We start from the raw sequence: 22,356 nt of genomic DNA on the forward strand, positions 1-22,356 counted from the left end.
GATCAGCCCTGAGCTAACATCCATGCTAATCCTCCTCTTTTTGCTGAGGAAGACCGGCTCTGAGCTAACATCTATTGCCAATCCTCCTCCTTTGTTTCCCCCAAAGCCCCAGTAGATAGTTGTACGTCATAGCTGCACATCCTTCTAGTTGCTGTATGTGGGACGCGGCCTCAGCATGGCCGGAGAAGCGGTGCGTCAGTGCGCGCCCGGGATCCGAACCCGGGCTGCCAGTAGCAGAGCGCACGCACTTAACCGCTAAGCCACAGGGCCGGCCCGAAAATAAGGTTTAAATTACTTTCTGCAAATGAAGCTCAGACATAAAATAAAACTGGAACTTGTAATGAAGACTCAAAACACACATTTATCCAAGATTATGAAGAAACTATTTGACAATAGAGACAGGTATTTATACACAGTGCCTAGGAATAAGACAGTAGTATTGAAAAATCAAGGAAGTGCCTTTCATTCCTCACGGAAATGAGGAAAGTATATGAGGTAACAGAAAATAAAACTTGGCGTAAGTGAGTAACTGGGGTGTAAGTCCTGAAAATAAAATAAAATGTAACCATGTACCTCTTCATGGTCGAGCATTCCTTACTGGCTAGAAGAACCAGGGTTTCGGCATCAATTTTATTCCTATCTTCTTTTTCATAGATGTAAACACTAAGAAACCTTGGTCACAAAAATAATAGCTAACTTACATAGTCTTTACTATGTGACAGGAACACACTGTTCTAAGTACTTTGGATCCTGATATATTAAATCCTCACAACCATCCTATGAAATGTGTGTCATTAGTACCTTCTTTTTACCAATGAGGAAACTGACACTCAGGAAGGTCATTTGCTCAAGGTCACTCAGCAGAGCTGCAATCTGGGCCCAGGCAGTTGGCTCCAGAGCCTGTGCTTCTAATCACGAGGCCATATTGCCTCTCTCGGCTGCCATTAACAACGGCAACTGGAAGGAGTTTTCTATAGCAATGACACTCAATTCTCTGAACTCCTTCCTAATTATGTGTCAGAAGTCACACGATGATCTATCATTAAAAATTATATTTAATGATCTATCAGTGACAACTTGATTATGTCCTCCTTCAATTCTGTTAAAAGCAAAGAAATGGAAATCCTTATCATGCAAAAAGAATTCAATGCATACTAGAATTCAATTAAATACCAATTTTTTTGTACCTTTGTTTGGAACTCTGGAAATTTTTACACATAAGGACAAGGTACCATAGTAAGAGTCTAGCTGGGCCATTCTTTTATAAAGGGGAAAAACAGTAACTGTAAAAAATGAGGTGAGAAGGGAGAACCTGTCCACATGAGGGGCTCTCAAGCAGCTCAATTGTAGGAAAGAGAACCTATGGGATTTGCAATCTTAGAAAGAGTCTTTAAAACTATCCATATCTACACAGTCCTTGGAAAGGCTTGATATATGCTTAGGGATATAAACACCCCGGTTTGATTTGCAGACTGCTGCCCTATATCACAGACTTTTTTTTTAAGGACATTAATTATCTCTGCTGGCTACATGCCCAATGTCAGGTACCTTTAAATGGAGCAAAATAGCAACAAGAGCATTACCTGGGAAAGTGATTAACCTTTTGTGCTTCAGAGAGGGTACGAAGTAAGAAGGGCTTCAGGTGGGATCCTGTCCACATTAGGTTATAGTCAGTGCTGCTTGGGTGAACCTGATGGCATATAAAAAGACAAGACAAAAAACATGAGAGACAGCGTCTCTTCAAGAAGAGTGATGGCCATAGAGATTTTTCATCCACAGAGTACTCACAGAGGTGGCCCAGTTAGTATGTGAGCCTAGTAAGACAAAAGAGGGGTATACAGAACATGAGGATAATCAAGTTTAAAGAATGGGAGAGTTGGGCAAATGCCAGATGCAAAAAGTAGAATAAATTAACCCTCCTACAGAAGTCCATGATGTCTCTTAATATTCTTGCATATCAAAGTATGAGAAGAGGGCGCAACCCCAAAACTCCCTTCTCAGATTGCCCTTATGTCCTTGCAGATGCTGGGTATAAAGTACTGATCAGAACTAAAGCCTTATAGCAGCAAACCAACTCAGAATCATTCATTCATTCATAAGAATTCATTTGTCCATTCATTCAATAATTATGTACTCTATGCCTATTACATGATAGGTACCCTTTTGAGCCCTGGAGATAAAACAGCAATAAGACAGGATATACACTGGTATCAGAACTTCCTCAAAACATCTACTTCTGATCTCAACCTAAGATAAGGAGCTAGCAACTAGACTTTTATCAATTGTCTCAAAACATCTACAGTGGAAGACTGTCCAGCATTTTTGACTGTCCCTTTTGATGTCAACATGCCAATTTTCCCAATTTTGAGGGGGAATAACATATTCCTTGGTTTTAAAGGACCTACCAATCACCCACGTCTCTCTTCCCCCAAGAAGTGAATCCATGATCCAAGCTGGGCCAGTCACTCTATCTCCAGAATGTTATTCTTTTTTTTTTTTTTCTGTGAGGAAGATCAGCCCTGTGCTAACATCTGCCAATCCTCCTCTTTTTTTGCTGAGAAGACTGGCCCTGGGCTAACACCCATGCCCATCTTCCTCCACTTTATATGGGACGCCACCACAGCATGGCCTGCCAAGCAGTGCATCGCTGTGCGCCCGGGATCCGAACGAGCGAACCCCAGGCCGCCGCAGTGGAGCACATGCACTTAACCGCTTGTGCCACCGGGCCGGCCCCCTAGAATGTTATTCGTGAGCAGAGACAGGCACAAGGACAATGAATGGAGTCAAGTCACTTCCACAGCAGTGGAAGTGCCTTGAGGAGATGGCCCTGAAGATTCCTGTTCCCAGATCGCTGGGGCTGTCCCAGTCTCTCTCCTTCCAAAGGCCTCCCTTTTCAGCTATTCCTCTGATTCCACTAGCCATCTTGCGCACACCTTTCCTATAAATTCCTCTGGTTTAAGTTAGACAGAGTCTATTTCTGTTGCCTGCAATCAAAGAACCTTAATTGGGTATCAGACAACTTCTTATAGGCAACTCTGCCTCTAGCCCAAGCTTAAAAACATAGCAAGAGGGGCCGGCCCTGTGACGTAGTGGTTAAGTATGGCACATTCTGCTTGGGCGTGGGCCTGGGTTCACAGGTTCGGATCCTGGACACAGACCTACACCACGTGTCAAGCCATGCTGTAGGGGCGACCCACATACAAAATAGAGGAAGACTAGCACAAATGTCAGCTCAGGGTGAATGTTCCTCAAGCAAAAAAGAGGAAGATTGGCAACAGATGTTAGCTCAGAGTGACTCTTCCTCACCAAAAAAAAAAAACATAGCAAGAAAAATAAAGTGAGTTTTTGCCAAAAAAATAATCGTGTGAAAATGTTTTCCAGGTATTTCAAGAAGAAACTGGTAAAGCCACTCAGAAATTCAATCCAAGTTCTGCATCATCACTAAGCACTGGTCCCATGTACTTTCTTGAGCTGGCCCTGTTAATTGGTAGCCAGGTGGCTAGGTTTTTCAGCTTCTGAGCACATCAGGTAAGGCAGTAAAAATGAGCTTACTTCATGAAATCCATGGGCTGTCAGAATGCTGCGCACCAGGCGACTGTCTGTTCGTACAATCTTGTAAGACAAATGATAACGTTCTAAAGAAAAACATAAATCAAGTTCAGTAAGCAGAAAGTTAACTGTAGAGACAGATATAAACCGTAAGAGGGTGGCTTGCTTAATTATACTCAATAACACTACACTGCTTCTCTTATGCAGTGTAGTAATAATAATGATAATAATAAAAATAATCCTAACCTTAAGTAGGTTGTGGATTATTTTGGACCAACGTTTCTTGACCTGAGATTCGTTGGGGGTTACTAAATATGGATGGGGGAAAAATGACATCTCTGTTTTCACTAATTTCTAGTTGAAATTTAACATGACCTTCAACTAGGAGTGTAGGCAACAAAGCAGAGTAGTATTAGCAGTACCCGTGACCTGCCACCAATAGATATCAGGCATTTTAATATTATTTTACAATGGTTACAGTTAGCTCAAAATATCACTATTCTCACAGTATTTAAAAATTATAGGAGTTAACAGACCTAACCACCAGATCATGTTATTTAATGCACTCATAAAAAAGCATATCTACCACAAATTTGGTTTTTAAAAAATATTTTGGTAGCTGTATTGCAATATAATTGATTTTCTTTGTAGTTATATGTATTTTTTTAATACACTTAAAAAACATTATTCTGAGAAGAGACCCATAGGCTTCTCCACCCTGCCCACAGGGTCTACTGCACCAAAAAGGTTAAGAACCCCTCCAGATAGCCCTGTGTGCGCAACAATGCTGGTTACCAGCATATCTTAGACCAGAGGTTATAAACTGACGACCCGAGGGCCAAAACCAATCTGCAGGAATGGTTTTTCATTGTGCTTTAAAATAAAATTGAATTAATTGTTAACCTTTAGAAATTGGAGGAATTCATATAAAAATCTAGTTTTCTGGGCTACTCTTGAGAACCCTGGCAACCCTGGGCTCTCTCTCTCTGGCATGGCAAGAGTCAACTGGAGAAGTGCAAGTGCTCCCTTTAGGACAGGCCTGCACTGTCCAGTTCAGCACAGTCCCCACCCAGCCTGCTTCACTCATTCATATTTCCTGCCAGGCCCCTGTAAGCATTCTGTGCTTGTGACCCTTGTCTAAAAGGAAAAGCTAAATCATGTGAAATGTCTATATATCCCCAAAGACTAACATTTAATCTGGCCCATTAAATTCAATTTCTTTCTATGCATCACTACAAATTATTGAAAAGTTAGCTAAGAATTCTACAGAACAATTTTTTTAAAGGACTGTGTATTGAACAATTTCCGAATGAGTATAACACAGAAACTTACGGACAGACCCTAGGACAAAATTCAGCCTCTACAAAGATAAGCATTGATTTTTATGCATTTATGTGAAAATATTCACAAATCCCTGCTACTACTTGCCCAGCCCTGGCAGGAACGCCTTGCGAAGCAGACACAGGAGGACTGGAATGGAAAGGCCAGACACGCCATAGTTCTCATTCTTGTGGCAAACTTTTAAAGCCCAGTTACAGGGTTTTCCCAATGATCAATCACTATTATGTTGTCTTCGCAATATTGTTATAAGAAAAACGGCACAGAGTCATACGTGGTCACTTCGGTGTAGAGTATAACATAAGAAGCAATATGGTGCACTGCTTAAGAGTTTGTGTTCTGATTCCAAGTTGGGAAGGAAACCACAAGATAGGCCTGGAATATCTCACTATGCCAAAAAAAGAGAAAGTGCTCAAAAACTGATTGGGAACATGTCACAAGGATCTTGAAGGGGCTCCCAATGGCCAAATTTGAGACAATTTTGAATATAAAAATGAATAATGACAGAGATAGATTTATAACTCACTCATAAAAAAAGAAAAGAATCCATGAATCCACACTGATAAGAAGGTGAGAAGGTATACTGGTTTTCTATTGCTGCTAACACAAATTACCACACACTTAGCGGCTTAAACAACACAAATGTATTGTCTTATAGTTCTGCAGGTCAGAAGTCTGAGATGAGTCTCATCGAGGCATCAACAAGCCTGTGCTCCTTTCTATATAGGCTCTGGGTAGGGTCCATTTCCTTTCCTTTTCCATCTTCTAGAGGCCGCCCCCATTTCTTGGTTTGTAGTCTCCTTCCCCTATCTTCAAAGCCAGCAATGATGGTTCTAGTCCTTCTCACATCGCATCAGTCTGACTCCTCTTCTGCCTCCTCCTTCTACTTTAAAGGACTCTTATGCTTATACTGGGCCCACTTGGAGAATCTCTTTATCTTAAGGTCAGCTAATCAGCAACCTTAATTCCATCTACAATAGAATTCCTCAATTCCCCTTTGCTAGGTCAGGTAATATTTTCACAGGTTCTGGGGATTAGGAGGTGGACATCTTTGGGGGACCATTATCCTGCCTACCATAGAAGGGAAAGCTCTTCTTTACAGAAAAGCCAGCCAATAAATGTAAAAGGAAAGACAGAAATAGAAAATCACCATTTTATAAAAACCATAAGAGTAAGCAACTCAAGACAAGAATCAATGGATACCAATGGGTTAGAGACTATTGGGGAAGAGGATACTCATACATCTTAAAATATCACTCCAGAGAATGCTTATAAGAAAGAAGAAAGTTACCTCTACAATGAAGCTATGTAGTGAACACTATCTTCATCAAATGATCAAAGTTGCCAACACCAACAATGCAATATAATGACACCACATGCTTCCTAATGTGATACACTGAGAAAGACACAACTTCACTAAGTGATATTCCTGCAAATTTTTTTAACCTGAATCTGAACATGTGGAAACAATCTGACAAGCCCAAACTTGAGGACATCTGCAGAGGAGCTAGCCTGGAATCTTTGAAAATGTCAATGTCATGAAAGACAAAAAAATTCTAGTAAATGGTTTTAGATTAAAGGAGACTAAAACTAAATGCACTCTTTGATTGGATCCCAGATTTGGGGGAAAAAAAAAAAAACCAGCTATAAAGTGGGGACAATTGGAAAAATCTGCATAGGAATTGTATATTAGATAAGAGTGTCTTACCAATGACAGACTTCCTGAGGGCCATCACTGTACTGTGGTTAGACAGGATGTCCTTGTTCTTAGGAGATACATACTGAATAAAGTATTTAGGTGTGAAGCATTTGAACTAATTCTCAAATGTTTCAGAGAGAGAGACAGAGAAGCAAATAGGGCAAAATATTAATAATTGGTGAATCTAGGGAAAGAGTATACATGCATTCATTGTAGTATTCTTACAACTTGTTGGAGGTTTTTAATTTTTCTAAGTAAAATGTTTAGAAAATGAAAGAAAAAAATCGAGTCTTTTTCTTATGATAACAGTCATCACTGACACCTCTATTTTTGCACAGGCAAAAGCCAAAGCATCCTTAACTGCTGGAGACCAGGACTACGTCCGGCTCTGTGCCTGTTCTGCAGTGCTGGCTCCGCAATGCCAGCCACGGGAAAGGTGATCAGTAACGTGTGTGGAAAAACAGAGAACGATTATGTGGGGACTGGGGCAGACGGGGGAGTAATAAGAGGAGGAGTATGTCTCTGGAGCCAAACTGCCAGGGTTCAAATCCTGCCTTTACTACTTCCTGCCTGTCATCTTGAATATGTTATTTAATTTCTGTAGGCTCAATTTCCTCACCTGTAAAACAGGGGTGATAACAAAGGTACATATCTCATGGGTAGTTGTGAGCATTAAGTCAGTTAATACTGTAAAACTTTTAGACACTTGTTGATACATAGTAAAATTTTTCATACAGTAAAAAAGTAAATACTTAGTAAAATAGCTATTAATACATAGTATCATACATAGTAAATTATACATTTTATATAGCAAATTAAAAAATAAAAATGCTATTAATACTCTTTCTACTTCTCCTAATATAGAAGAAAAATGCAGTCATCACTGCATTCAGTGGCAGATCTGATTCTCACAGTATGTAAGTAGTAAGCAGTAACCAATTACTTGTAATCCACACCAACTAACTATAACCCAACTCAGATACACTGAACATGTTCCAAAAGGGGAGCGCAAGAGAGGCGGGTGGAATGATATAAAGCAATGGTGACTGCTGGGGATTATAACTCACACGCACGTTCTGAGTCCAAGAATGCTGATTACCAGTATATGTAAGAACAGAGGTTATAAACTGGTGATCCAAGGGCCAAATCCAGCCTGCAAACACGGTTGGTTCGTTCCTCGTGGTGTTTTAAACATAAAATTGAACTAGTTGCTAACTTTTTAAAATTGAAAGAATTCATATAAAAATCTAGATTTCTGGGCTTCTCTTGAAAAAACTGGCAACCTAGGTTTTCTCTCCCACAGCAAGAGTCAAATGGAGACTTGCAGCTGTAAACTGAACCTGCCCAACTGCCCAAGAAAGAATCATTTTGTCCATGTTTTCTTCCATATAAAAACAAGAGGCCTTCATCCTCCCTGGCTACTAGCAAACTGCCCAAACCTCTGACAGCTGAGCCTCTGAACCCAAATTGCATCAATTCCACCATGAGATGGTAGAATTTCCTCTTCTCCAATCACTTACATGTCTCTCAGGAGACAACCTGAAGTGCTAGGACCCCTGGCAAGTTCCAGGACTGACCATAGAGAGCAAATAAAAACAAGGAACCAATAATCTAACTGTCAGCACAGAAGCACCTGGGGAATGGTAAGGTGCCCTAAGGGGTTTGGTCTAAAATAGCACGGGAAAGTAAACTGAAAACTAATGTTTTCGACTTTTAGAATACAAGAATAATCCCTTCAATGATAACATAGTGTAGCTTTGCCTTACTGTCAGAAAATTAGGTCTATGCCTGCACTGTTCAATATGGAGTCACTAGCCACATGTAACTAACCAGTGAGCACTTGAAATGTGACTAGTGTGACAAAGGAACTGAATTTTTAATTTTATTTAACTTTAATTTATATTTAAAAACTGATACTCGATTCAGTTACTGGAAAATCTGTTTGGAACAACTTGAGCATACGAATTTACTTTTTCACCTGTAACATTTGTGAAATCTAAATACAGATCAAATACTTCCGGGTAAATTTTGCACCATACTGAGATGCACTATAAATATAAAATACATACTGGATGTAAAATATCTTAATGATTTTTCTATATTGAGTAAATGTGGAAATGATATTTTGGACTAAATAAAACATATTATTAAAACTAATTTCAGCTATTTCTGTTTACTTTTTTTAATAAAGCTACTGGAAAATTTACATATATATCTTGCATCATATTTTGGACATATTGGACAGTGCTAGTCTATATAAATAGAAACTTAGGTAACTAACACATTCAGAGGCAAATTATAAAATGCTACTTCATTCTAGGAAAAGATTACTTTAAACTGAAAACATCTTTGTTGCCTCTAAAATGCAATCCCATTTACACGTTTAAAGACCATACTATTTTACTATTTTGAAAAAAACATGGATATTGTGAGGAAAAAACACATTCCTGGAATATTTCACAAATAAAGCATATGAAATCATATTGTACCAAACATATTAATAGTGAATTCAATGAAACATTTAACACATAACAGAAAAAACAAGGTTGGCCTCTAACACTATAAGATCAACAGAAGATAACTAATGCCCCAGATAAACTTCTCAAGGGGATTTCACCACAGGATTATGATCTGAGCAGATCTATGTCAGCTATTTAAAAGAGCCAAAAAAAAAAAAAAAAAATAGACCAAGTGTTCAACAATTCAGACATCAGGGCAGCAACTAGCAAAAGTCACTCAAAGTGTTCTTTTCATAAAAAAGGTGAAAAAAATTATTAAACCTAAAAGGAATTGGAAAGATACAGAAAATTTAAAAGCAGAGAGATTGAGAAAAAAGTTTAGTGGCCTATTCTTTAATCACAAGAATATGTAAAAGAGAAAAACAAAGACTTATAAGTTCTAGAAAACAGTGCTTACTTGAATAATGGGATGACTACATTGATGGATACTAATTTCCAATAAATGTTAAATATTCTAAAAAGGGTCTGCCTATTGCCATGGAATACACAGATTCATTTATGTGACAGATAAGCGGATTAAAAGAAGTATGTCTGGGGGGATTATTTACTTCTGTTGTCTTCACCCACCTTTCACGTTTTGATTCAAATCATATTTAGAGGGAGTTTCTCAGCAAATGTTAGCAATTCTTCAGTTACTTAGGCTTCAGAGAATATGAATGAACCATGTCCCTTTAAATGGTAACCTAGCAACTTGCTGAGGGGATTAGAACACAAGGACCCTTAGGGAGGGAGGAGGATTCAAATTCCAGAAGCAGGTGCTCACCAGTCCTCTGGACTCCTGGCTTATTAAAGTCATTTCAAAGTAGAGCAGATCCTGTTCAACAAGTAAAGTAAGCAGCACAAGTTCTGAGTGCCCACTTTTAATTCTCACAAGGCCTCAAGGTAGCTATTATCTCCATTTTACTAATAATGAAATTGGTTAACAGAGTTTAAGTGATTTGCCCATGACTCACAGCTAGTAAACGCCAAAGCTGGGATTCGAACCAATGACCTCAGTACAGAACCAATGACCCACTTATAGAGTCTTTCCACTATTGTCACACGACAGTTCTGATCCATAGTACTGTGACCTTTGAAGATAATTATAGGCTAGCCTCAGGATTCAGAGCACTGCTTAAAATCAAAGAGTGGAGATAAATGAAATTGAGAATGGAAAAGCAATAGAGAAAATAAGCAAAACAAAAAGTTGGCTCTTGAAAATGATCATCAAAACTGACACACCTGACTAAGAAACAAGAGAAAAGATTCAAATTACTAAAATCAGAAATGAGAGTGGGGACATTACTACTGACCTTGCCTTATAACAGAATACTGCCAACAACTGCATGCCAACAAATTAGGTAAACTAAATAAAATGAACAAAATCCTAGAAACACACAAACTACCAAAACTGACTCAATAAGAAACATAAAATACAAATAGACCTATAACAAGTAGAGGTTGAATCAGTAATCAAAAACCTCACAACAAAGAAAAGCTAGGACTGGATGAATTCTACCAAATATTAAAAAAATTAACACTTACCAATCCTTCTCAAAATCTTCCAAAGAGGAGGAGGGAACTCATTCTAGGAGGCCAGCATTACCCTGATACCAAAGCCAGATAAAGGCATCACAAGAAAAGAAAACGACAGACCATTTATCCCTTACGGATATAGATGCAAAAATCCTCAACAAAATACTAGCAAACCAAATCCAGCAGCATATTAAAATGATTATACACCATGACCAAGTGGGATTTATCTCAGGAATGCAAGGGTGGTTCAACATACAAAACTCAACCAATGTAATATACCACAGTAACAGAATGAGGGGAAAAAAAAACAGAGAATCATCTCAATTGATGTAGAAAAACCATCTGACAAAGTCCAACACCCTTGCATGATAACAATACTCAACAAAGAAAGAGAAGAAAACTTCCTCAGCATGATAAATGACATTTACGAAAAACCCACAGCTAACACAATGAATGGTAAAAGACTGAAAGCTTTCCCCCTAAGATCAGGAACAAGACAAAGATGCCCACTTTCACCACTTCTATTCAAAATTGTACTGAAAGTTCTAGTCAGAGCAACTAGGCAAGAAAAAGAAATAAAAAGCATCCAGGTTGGAAAGGAACAAGTCAAATCTCTGTTTCCAGATGACATGATCTTATATGTAGACAATCCTAAAAAATACACACACACAAAAACTATTAGAGCTTATTAATAAATGAGTTAAGCAAGGTTTCAGGATACAAGATCAATATACAAAAATAAATTGTATTTCTACACACTGGCAATGAACAATCCAAAAATGAAATTGAGAAAATAATTCCATTTATAATACATAGCATCAAAAAGAATAAAACATTTAGGAATAAAGTTAACCAAGCAGGTCCAAAACTTATACACCGAAAAATATAAAACATTGCTAAAGAAATTAAAGGAGACCCAAATAAATGGAAAGACATCCTATATTCATGGACTGGAAGACTTAACATTAAGATGGCAATACTTTCAAAAGTGATTTACAGATTCAATGCACTCCCTATCAAAATCCCAACAGCCTTTTTTCACAGAAGTGGAAAAGCTGATCCTAAAATTCAATGGAATTGCAAGGGACACTGAACAGCCAAAAAATTCTGAAAAAGAAGAACAAAGTTAGAAGGCTTACACTTCCCAATTTTAAAACTTAGTATAAAGGTACAGTAATTAAAACAATATGGCACTGGTATAAGGATAAATGTACTAGAGATCAATGGAACATTAAGAGTCCAGAAATAAACCCATACATCTGTGGTCAACTGATTTTGAACAACAGTGCCAAGACTACGCAACAGGGAAAGAACAGTCTCCTCAACTAATCCAACTGGGTATCCACATGCAAAAGAATGATCTCACACTATATAAAAATATTAACTCAAAATGGATCAAAGACCATTTAGCTCTAAATATAAGACCTTAAACTATAAAACTCTTAGAAGCATAGGGATCATGACCTTGGGTTAGGCAATGGTTTCTTAGATATGACACCAAAAGCATAAGCAACAAAAGAAAAAATAGATAAACTGACGTCATCAAAATGAAAAACTTGCTCAGGAAAGAACGTTATCAAGAGACTGAAAAGACAAACCACAGAATGGAAAAAACTATTTACAAGTTATATATCTGATAAGGGTCTTGCATCCAGAATGTATAAAGAACTCATAACTCAACAAGAAAAATACAAGCAACTCAACTATAAAATAGGAAAAGCCTTGAATAGACATTTCTCCAAAGAAGATATACAAATAGCTAATAAGCACATGAAAAGATGCTCACTGTTACAAGTCGTTAAGGAAATACAAATCAAAACCACCATAAGAGACCACTTCACACCCTCTAGCATAGCTATAATCAAAAAACAGAAAATAAAAATTGTTAGTGAGGATGTGGAGAAATTGGAACTCGCATACATTGTTGGTGGGAACGCTGCAGTCACTTAATAAGTTAAGTGACAGTTAAGGAACTCTGGAAGTGCCTTAATAAGTTAAACATAGAATTACCATACAACCTAGCAACTCCATTCCTAGGTATATACACAAAGAAATTGAAAACAGGTGTTCAAACAAAACCTTGTTTATGAATGTTCTTAGCAGCACTATTTACAATAGCCAAAAGGTAGAAACAACCATCCATCAACTGACGAATGGATAAACAAAATGTGGCAAACCCACACAATGGGATATTATTCAGCCATAAAAAGGAATGAAGTACTGATACATGCTACAATATGGATAAGCCTTGAGAACATTATGCTAAGTGAGAGAAGCCAGACACAAAAGGCTACATATTGTATGGGTCTATATATGAAATATCTGGAATAGGAAAATTCATACAGACAGAAAGTAGATTAGTGATTGCCAGGTACTGGGGACAAGGGAGAAAGGGTAGTGACTGCTTATTGGGTACCAGGTTTACTTTTGGGATGATGAAAATGTTCTGGAACTAGACAGTGGTGATGGTTGCACAGCACTGTGAATGTACTAAATGCCACTGAGTCGTACACTCTAAAATGGTTAAAATGGTAAATTTTATGTGTACTTTATCACAATTAAAAAAATAACAATAAATAAATACATGTACACATAATTCTGAAAAAAAAAATCAGAGAGGAAAAACAATTTAATAGCGCCAGCCCCACGGCTTAGCAGTTAAGTGTGCACGCTCCGCTACTGGCGGCCCAAGTTCGGATCCTGGGCGTGCACCGACCCACCGCTTCTCCGGCCATGATGAGGCCGCGTCCCACATACAGCAACTAGAAGGATGTGCACCTATGACATACAACTGTCTACTTGGGCTTTGGGGAAAAAAAAAGGAGCATTGGCAATAGATGTTAGCTCAGAGCTGGTCTTCCTCAGCAAAAAGAGGAGAAAGAGGAGGATTGGCATGGATGTTAGCTCAGGGCTGATCTTCCTCACAAAAAAAAAAAAATTTAATATGCAGAAAACAACCAAAGAAATCTTAATCCTTTCAAGCATAACAAATCAGTGGATTTTTTCATGACCAAGGCCCTTTCTCTATCTATATGGGATATCAATTTCTGCAAGACAAGGTTCTCAGGGCCACACCCAGCCCTGCCCTCTGTGGGGAGGTCATACCCACCTCCAATTACTCGAATATTGTTGTCCTTTGTCAGAATAGCATCAGCATGGAACACCAAAACTGGAATTCTCCTGCAGCCTCCAGTCCACATGATACATGGATGATCCCTGCAACCATAACAAAAGGCTTTATTAATTCACAGCTCAAAATTTGAATTACCGGCTGAAGCAGATCACTGCGGTTTGCTGCTTAGCAACTTTCCCCTCCTTTTGGAATAAGAATCCCAGCTGCCCTTTGGGAAACCCTTACTCTCCCATTCTTAAGCATGTGGTTTGTTTAAGATTAATTCCATCCCTGCTCCAGGGATAGGCCTTGACTGGTTTCAGCCAATCAAGGCATTCCACCCCCCAGTTATAGTGACTCGTTCAGGGATGAGCATATAAACCAAATGGAGCCAGTGAGTGTCAGGAGACAGGTTGTGAGACCCTCTGAGAAAGCGATGCTTTCTTTCTCTTCTATAGCAGCTACAGGAGAGATGGCCTCTCTTCCCCTTGGTGGTGTAAGGGCATGAGAAGTCTGGAAGTGCAACTGTCATTTTGTGACCTGGAGAGGAGAGCATGGAGCTTTGGTAGAAGAGGAAGTCAGTGGAGCCTGAATGAAAGAATGAGAGAAGTGAGATCCTGAGTGGCAAATATGGAGTTGCAGAATCAAGCCCTTCCTAAATATGAGTAAATAAATTCCCTTTATTATTTAGGACACTTTACTCCCCAGCACACATAAAGAATGCTAACTAATATATTCACAATAATTTATATACCCCTTTTACACCCTATAGTTCCTTTTTAAGCCAATTTGATGGTCCATCCTAAGATTCTGAGCTAGGAACTCTAAACTAATACAAGTATCCCAGTTAAAACCACATATTTTCAAGAAAGCCTATACTAAATGGAACAATAGACATTTTCCTTCAGAAAAGGACCTCTGACTTTATTCTCTGTCCCTATCCTCAGGAAATCTCAGATTAATCAATCTTAGACACATGTATATTTACTCACAGATTAGGAAAATCTTCAACCTCCTTAATGCGGGAAGGTAGAAAGGGAAAGAAATGAACTGAGTCCCTGCACTGTGCCAGGAATTAAACTAAGAGCTTTTACATGGCACCTCACTTAATCCTCTTGCCGCACTATGAATGGGAACAAAGTTGTCTCAGAGAGGTTAAGTAATTTGCCCGAGGTTATACAGCTGGTTAAGTAAGGGAACAGGTATTTGAATTCAAGTGTCTATGTTCTTTCTACTCTTCCATCTCCCTAGTCACATTTCGGTGATGTTCTGCATATGGATCACCTTACACTCAACTCTTTGGGAACTTAAGCTAATCAATTCCTTAAATGGAATACAATCCATTTAGCCAAGATTCAGGATGCTCTCAGAAACTCACATGACCACACCCCTTAACAAAGGCCATACCACAAATCTCAGGGCCAAGTCAGACTCTCCCAGCCCAAGTTGAAAAAGATCCATACTTTGAATGCACAGGCTGCCAGGCTACCAATCTTAGAAGTAAGGCAGCCTTTACACTTGGCATGAGCTGCCAAAAGCCTTTTAGTGAGGAAAGCAAAGAACACCACACCTAGTTCATCTCCTGTTTTCTAGAAATGGAATGTGGATGCTAATTGTTCTTACTCTTTGACTTGGGTGATAATGCCCATTTGTGAGGTGCATTTTTTAAAGTTTATTTTATTTTTATTTATTTATTTATTTATTTATTTTTTGTGAGGAAGATCAGCCCTGAGCTAACATCTATGGCCAATCCTCCTCCTTTTTTTCCCCAAAGCCCCAGCAGATAGTTGTATGTCATAGTCACACATTCTTCTAGTTGCTGTATGTGGGACGCGGCCTCAGCATGGTCGGAGAAGCGGTGCATCAATGCACGCCCAGGATCCGAACCTGGGCCGCCAGTAGCAGAGCACGCGCACTTAGCCACCAAGCCACAGGGCCGGCCCCCATGAGGTGCATTTTTTAGCAAGAAGGACTTTTCTGTGGTTTGCATGCTTTTTACTCTTAAACACCTGTAAAATGTGGGCATGGGGCCAGATGATTCCTAAGATCTCTTCCAACTCTAATTTTTCCACTATATTTCTTAGTCAGAGGATAGAGAAATAACAGGCAAGCAGCCTAAATTACCAAGTCTTGGACAGAAACTTTGGAAACTATCCAAAGTTCCTTGTCAATCTAGCACTAGCTACAACCTGGCACCACTGTGCCTTAGCACTCACAAACAATGGATTACGGCCACATGTTAAAAATGTCTGACAAGAGTCAGGAACACAATACAGTCATGCACTGCCTAACGACGTTTTGGTCAACGACAGATTGCATATACCATGATGGTCCCATAAGATTAGTACCATATAGCCTAGGCGTGTAGTAGGCTATACCATCTAGGTTTGTGTAAGTACACTCTATGATGTTCACACGATGAAATCACCTAATGACACATTTCTCAGAATGTATCCCCATCATTAAGCGATGCATAACTGTAAACAGACACACAGCTGAGAAGAGCCAAGGCCCTAACCATACTGTCTGTGGAAAGCCAAATCTCTGACAGAGAAATCTTTCCACTTACAAGCTATGAAAAGATAAAAGAGGTAGTCAACGAATTATTAATTCAGTAAGGTCAACTAAAACACATTGAAGGCAGATGTTAAATTGTCATGAAAATCATGCGCCCACCAGGTGGTGCTAAAGGGAAAGATTCAAAATGATTAGGAAACTGGAAAATTGGGACCTTACATTTTCATTCACACCAGAAACTAGTATATATTAAGAAAATATGCTTTTAGAGTCATGAAAAGACAAAGGATGTGAATCATTAATTACTGAAGTAGACCAGTTTTATGGTTCACTTTATTGAAAGCCTAGGAATGTTTTGATTCTTAAGAAGCAATTTCATGAGGAATATATATTATTCACTCCTGGGATCCAGCCTGCATAACTCAACTGGGATCCAGCCTGCATAACTCAAAGCTTCTATGCCTGACTCATACCAACATCCCTGCTGGAAATGCCTTCCTCACTTCTTTGTCCATTTAATCCCACTCTTCAAGGCCCAGCCCGTCTCACCACCTACATGGAGCCTTCCCCAGCTCCTCCAGCCACAGTGATGCCTTCCTTCTCTAAAATCCTGTAGCACTCACTGTATAATCATTTGTTGATGCTCTTTTATTTTTTCCATGTAAATGCTGATGATCTTTTGAACTGATATAAAGCCAGCTTTTTCTTTTTTATTTGTGAGGAAGATGAGCCCTGAGCTGACATCTGTTGCCAATCCTCCTCTTTTTGCTGAGGAAGACTGGCCCTGGGCTAACATCCGTGCCCATCTTCCTCCACTTTATGTGGGACGCCACCACAGCATGGCTTGACAAGCGGTGCATCGGTGCACGCCCAGGATCCGAACCCTGGGCCTTGGCGGCGGAGCACGCGAACTTAACCGCTACACCACCAGGCCGGCCCCTAAAGCCAGCTTTTATGATAGGAATTAAAGTTACTATTTTTTCCATGACTAAAGAAATCTGACATCAAATCCTTTTATGAAAGTTTCCAAATCTGTTTATAAATTTGTATTTGGCATCTCCAAGCAAAATATACAAAAAGAGCCCCTTTACATTTATTATTTGAATTAATGCCATGCAAAACAAGGACTGCACAGACAGTTTCTAGCCCTGAAGTCCAGGATTGCAAGGCATTAATACTTTAATACAGCCTAGGGATCTGAGCAGATCTAACAGATGTCCATGATCTTTGGATCCAATCAACATCCTTAGATGATTTAAGACTTTCTAACTTCCAAGACTATTTTTTTTTTATTATTTATTTTTTTTTAATTTTATTTATTTCTTTTTTTCCCCCCAAAGCCCCAGTAGATAGTTGTATGTCATAGCTGCACATCCTTCTAGTTGCTGTATGTGGGATGCGGCCTCAGCATGACCGGAGAAGCAGTGTGTTGGTGCACGCCCGGGATCCGAACCCGGGCCGCCAGCAGCGGAGCGCGAGCACTTGACCGCTAAGCCACGGGGCCGGCCCCCAAGACTTTTTAAATGTTAGCCTACTGCTCCAAGTGTGAACAAGACTGACTTAAGATTCCTAATGCATAAAACAAGTGTCTGATAGACAAGACATAAGCTGACGGAATGAGATTAACAGTCAAAAAGCAACAGCAGGAGTTTGAAAAGAAGAAGAGCAAAAGGTCCATGAACTTGGATTGTGGGGATAGTGGGGATTACACCTTCATTTTACTAACTTCTACTACAAATTTAACATTTCTCAATTATGAATATAGGCAACAAAGCACAGCAGTATTAGCGTTATCTGTGTCACTGACTGTATCTGAAATTATAGATTTTTTATACCATTTTACAGTTGTTAATATCTCAAAATGTCATTTACATTTATCACTACCTCTAAGTTATGGTAGATATTAAACTTGCCACTAGATCACCTGTGATCACAGTCGTCCTCCTCTGCTGTGATGAGGCTGGACAATGATCTGGCAACTCTGCCTCAAGCCACCAAATGGTCACATCTCACATTGGTGGTCCAGACATCTATGATGCTTCCCAGTATTCCCCACTTATAAGTGTTAATCAAAGACCACCCCAGAGTGTGATGATTTTATGCAAACTAAGCAAAAACAGTCTTCATGCTGCTGTCTTCAGAAAATAAAATTTAACTTTCCCATGTTTTACATGAATGATCTTGTTATTTAATGTAGCAATAAGAAAGCACATATTACTATATCACAAGTTTGTTTTTTTAATTTTGACAACTGCATGTCAATGTAATTAGTATTCTTTGTAATATGTATTTTATTTTAAGCACTTAAAAATATTATTCTGATAAGGGATCCACGGCATTAAAAAGGTTAAGAATCCCTGGATCTAAGGTGATCTAAAGCATAAAGCATCTATTCATTCATTGCTTACCAAAATGGCAATTTTATACAGTTCAACCTCATACTTGTTGGGCCTAACCTCCAAGCCCACTATTTAGAGAGATATTCACAAGTAAAAAAATGATCTTGAAATCAGAAAGACGGATGCTTTCAGCAGAAGTTAAAAATTTTGTAAAATGGGTAAGAGGCAGCACACAGAGCGCAAAAGTCATGAGAAGGCAAAGTGGCCAGAGGGAATTATCCATTTAATTATCTTGAATAAGAACGACCCAAATATATTGTCAAGTCTCTATTACGTTCTGCAACCTACCAGTGATAAGAAGCCTTTCCCCAAAGCTTTCTTAATGCTTCAATAATTTTTTTCAAGTCATATTAAATAATGGCATCTTCCACTTTATAATAAAAAGTCCTCTTTACATTCAATACTAAAGCCAGTTAGAATAATGCCTTACATTTGTAGCGCACTTTATAATTTACAAAGTAATTTCAGACACATTCTTCTATTTGATCCTAAGCATAGCCCTACAAAATAGCCTGGGAGATATTATCCCCATTTCTCAGGTTAGACAACACACACATATCCTAGGGGACTCACAGAGAATCTTAAAAACTAATCTTAACTTTAAGCCAGTCTCTCTCTTTGTTCTCTGTGTCAAGTAATAATGTTTTTTTGTTTTTGTTTTTTTTTGTGAGGAAGATCAGCCCTGAGCTAACATCCATGCCAATCCTCCTCTTTTTGCTGAGGAAGACCGGCTCTGAGCTAACATCTATTGCCAATCCTCCTCCTTTTTTCTTTTTTCCCCCAAAGCCCCAGTAGAGAGTTGTATGTCATAGTTGCACATCCTTCTAGTTGCTGTATGTGAGACGCGGCCTCAGCATGGCCAGAAAAGCAGTGCGTCAGTGCACGCCCGGGATCCGAACCCAGGCCACCAGGAGCAGAGCGTGAGCACTTAACTGCTAAGCCATGGGGCCAGCCCCAAGTAATAATGTTAAAGGAGGCAAAATACGGAAGAGCTTCAAAATCCAGGAAAACTAGGTCACTAGTTTTCAATCCTTCACTTACTCTATGTGTCCCTACAGAAGTACTCTGATATTTCTGAGACTGAGTTTAATAAAGTGGGAACAAAAATATCTTCAGATTAAATGAGATACAGTAGTTCAAGTCCCTACCATCATCTATAGCAGCTGCACTTATCACTATCATTCATTTTTATTATCATGAGAATCCAGCAATCAAGAAACATGACTCTTACCTAAAAGAACTCAGGAAAGCAACATGGTCCAACAGACACAGCACAGGCTACAGAATTCTAATGTCCTGCCCCACAGTTACTCTGGGAAGTCACCTAACCTCTCTATATTATCATCATTCCATCACTGTAAAGGCTTTTGAGAAAATAACAGAACCAATGTCACAGAGTTTAGAGATCTATTTTTCTTCAATATCTAAAAATTTCAAAATCTCCTATGGTAGGAGCTCTGATTAAGAGTTTTTACTAAGAGCTACTACCTGCAACATCTAGAACCGATGTTCATTCATGAGCCCAAGTTCACTTACGAGCCCAGAGCCTTATCTCATGTCAGTTAGCTGTTGGGAACCCAATAAGATCTTGAATTAGATCATGGATAGAAGCTAAAACCAGAGGCAGACAATAGTAAAGGAAGGATATTCGGTAAAAGAGTATATGAGTAAAAGAGAACTATTTTCCATCCTAGAGGCAAAGGGTCAAAAGCAGGCTTGCTATTACTTACTCTTGGCTTACCACCTCCTCATCCTCTGAGGATGATGCTGTTTCCTCCAGGTCCCGGGCCATCACGACTGGCATTTCCTTTAGGGGTTGTCATACAGTCAGCAGACGGGGGCCTCAGAGACCTTTCCTTGCAGATTCACTGGATCAATCAATTTGGGTGGCACAGTTTCCTATAAGAAAGCCAAATGATCTGAAACATAATACAGTTGTCTATTTGTTGATTATTGCTGATAATCTTCAAGTAATAAAAATGAATATCTACCTAAATGGTGCCCAGCCTCTAGAAGCTTTCCTTCTATCACAGTCCCTCACATACGCCAGAAAAATCAGGATTATTTTCCAAACATACGGTCTGTCCTCTATGTATTTAAAGAGGTGTTATTAAGTTCGAGTTTCTCATTTTTCTTTTATATACTATATCTAACATGCACCAAAAGGATAGACTTACTTAACTTTTCGGTAAGTCTGAGGTAAGTAGATGACAACCAAAAACAGACTGCTTGTTAGAAAAACCTGACCTAGGTTAAAAATAAAAACTCAAGATTTAAGATCCTTGAAAATATTTTAGACTCTATGACAAGCACACAGATAAAATGCCCTCATCTTTCCACTAAAATAAATTCAACCATGGAACCAAAAGATTAATATAGTTCTCTTCAATCGAGGTCATAAATAGCTGGGAAAAAAACTGTCCTTCCAAACACTCAAAACTTATTCTCTCTTACTAAAAATCAGAAACTATAATCCGAATCTCAAATAGACGAGAAATTAAGATATTTCTAACCTAAAATACTTTTTCCATAGGGAAAAAGTACATGTTCATTACGTGTGTTTGAGGAACGAATAGAAATGACAGAAAAAGAAAACGAAAATATTTAAATGACCATAATCACATTACTCAGAGATAACCACCTGATGTCAATCTTTCCAAACCTTTTCTATCCATTCATATACACAATAAGATTAGACTGTAAACAGGACAAGAAAACGCCAATCCCAATAACGATCCCTACAGATCTTCAGCGGAATGGGCTGAAGATCTAACCACCTCAAAGGCGTTCTTCCGAGGATTCCCAACGGGATTTCTCGATCTCTCCCAAAATGCTGGGATGTCCTTTAAGCTAAAGCAAAACAAAATCTCCAAGCGAGGAAGGGGTGCCGACCCGTCCCAGGCCGCCGGCAGAGCGGGGACAGACAGGACGATCGGAAGAAGATTAAGGACACTCGCCCCAGGAGCGTCCTCGCCCTCACGGGATCAGCCCCTCAGCCCTACCTCGGCTCACCCCAACCCCAGGCAGGTCGCAGATGCTCCCCAGGGGAAGGACCGGGCGACTCCGCCGCCGCGACTCAGCCCGGCGCGCCCGGAAGCCACCAGCTGCTCCCGGACTCAGAAGGAAGCGCAGCCGCCGGGGCCGCCCAGACCCGGGAGCGCACCTCCCACGGCAGGGGGGCGCGCGGACGCAGGCGCTTACCCGTCTCATCTTCCCATGGCTCGGGCGGGCAGGCGGGGACCGCGCTCTTCGCCTACCTCCGTCCTCCTTCCCCAGCCGGGCTCACGGCAGCCGCTGACGGCTGCTTCCCCCGTTACTACAACAACCAACAAGCAACCGCCCGCTCGGAGCCACTGCGCAGGCGCCCGCCACCCGCCGCTGAGGACGCTCGGCTTCGGGCGCGGAAGGATGTCGTCACGGCGGCGCGGCGCAGCGCGGTCGCAGAGCCCTCCTCTCAGCGGAAGAGACTCGATTTCTTTGTGCCGCTCTTTTTTCCTCCGCCCCTAAAAGGTGGACTTCGAAACCGGAGTTCATTCGCCTCTCTAGACAGGATGGTTCACTGCGTGAGCGGCGTCCCAGAGATAGGGCTTGGGCAGCGGCAACCGCTGATTGGCAGTAAAGGGTTCACGCCCCATCTCCTGCTCGAGCAGAACCGGGACAGCCAATCACAGCGAGGACAGACGGAAACGACCCAATCCTGGAGCCGGG

General features: G+C 40.0%; 1 protein-coding gene across 16 annotated transcripts in view; it reads right to left on the reverse strand.

Annotated features, from left to right (window-relative positions):
• Positions 1-22,259, reverse strand: part of TTLL5 (tubulin tyrosine ligase like 5) — a 300,941-nt gene extending 278,682 nt beyond the window's left edge. For 7 of the 16 annotated variants that reach the window (XM_087448166.1, XM_014784427.2, XM_087448164.1 and 4 more), the window contains exons 1-5: positions 21,850-22,257; positions 20,379-20,547; positions 13,730-13,836; positions 3,553-3,635; positions 1,584-1,690 (exon numbers count right to left, since the gene is read on the reverse strand). In XM_087448166.1, the coding sequence (XP_087304292.1) occupies positions 1,584-1,690; positions 3,553-3,635; positions 13,730-13,836; positions 20,379-20,452 (371 nt within the window). In that variant the 5' untranslated portion in view covers positions 20,453-20,547; positions 21,850-22,257. Of the gene's footprint in view, positions 1-1,583; positions 1,691-3,552; positions 3,636-13,729; positions 13,837-20,378; positions 20,548-21,849 lie in introns of those variants that run through there. The other 9 variants (XM_087448160.1, XM_087448159.1, XM_087448157.1 and 6 more) reach the window with 5 other exon arrangements.
• Positions 22,260-22,356: the final 97 nt, after the last annotated feature.

The sequence above is a fragment of the Ceratotherium simum genome, chromosome 24, assembly GCF_057802395.1.
Source record: "Ceratotherium simum simum isolate JZ-2026a chromosome 24, ASM5780239v1, whole genome shotgun sequence".
Taxonomy (NCBI): domain Eukaryota; kingdom Metazoa; phylum Chordata; class Mammalia; order Perissodactyla; family Rhinocerotidae; genus Ceratotherium; species Ceratotherium simum.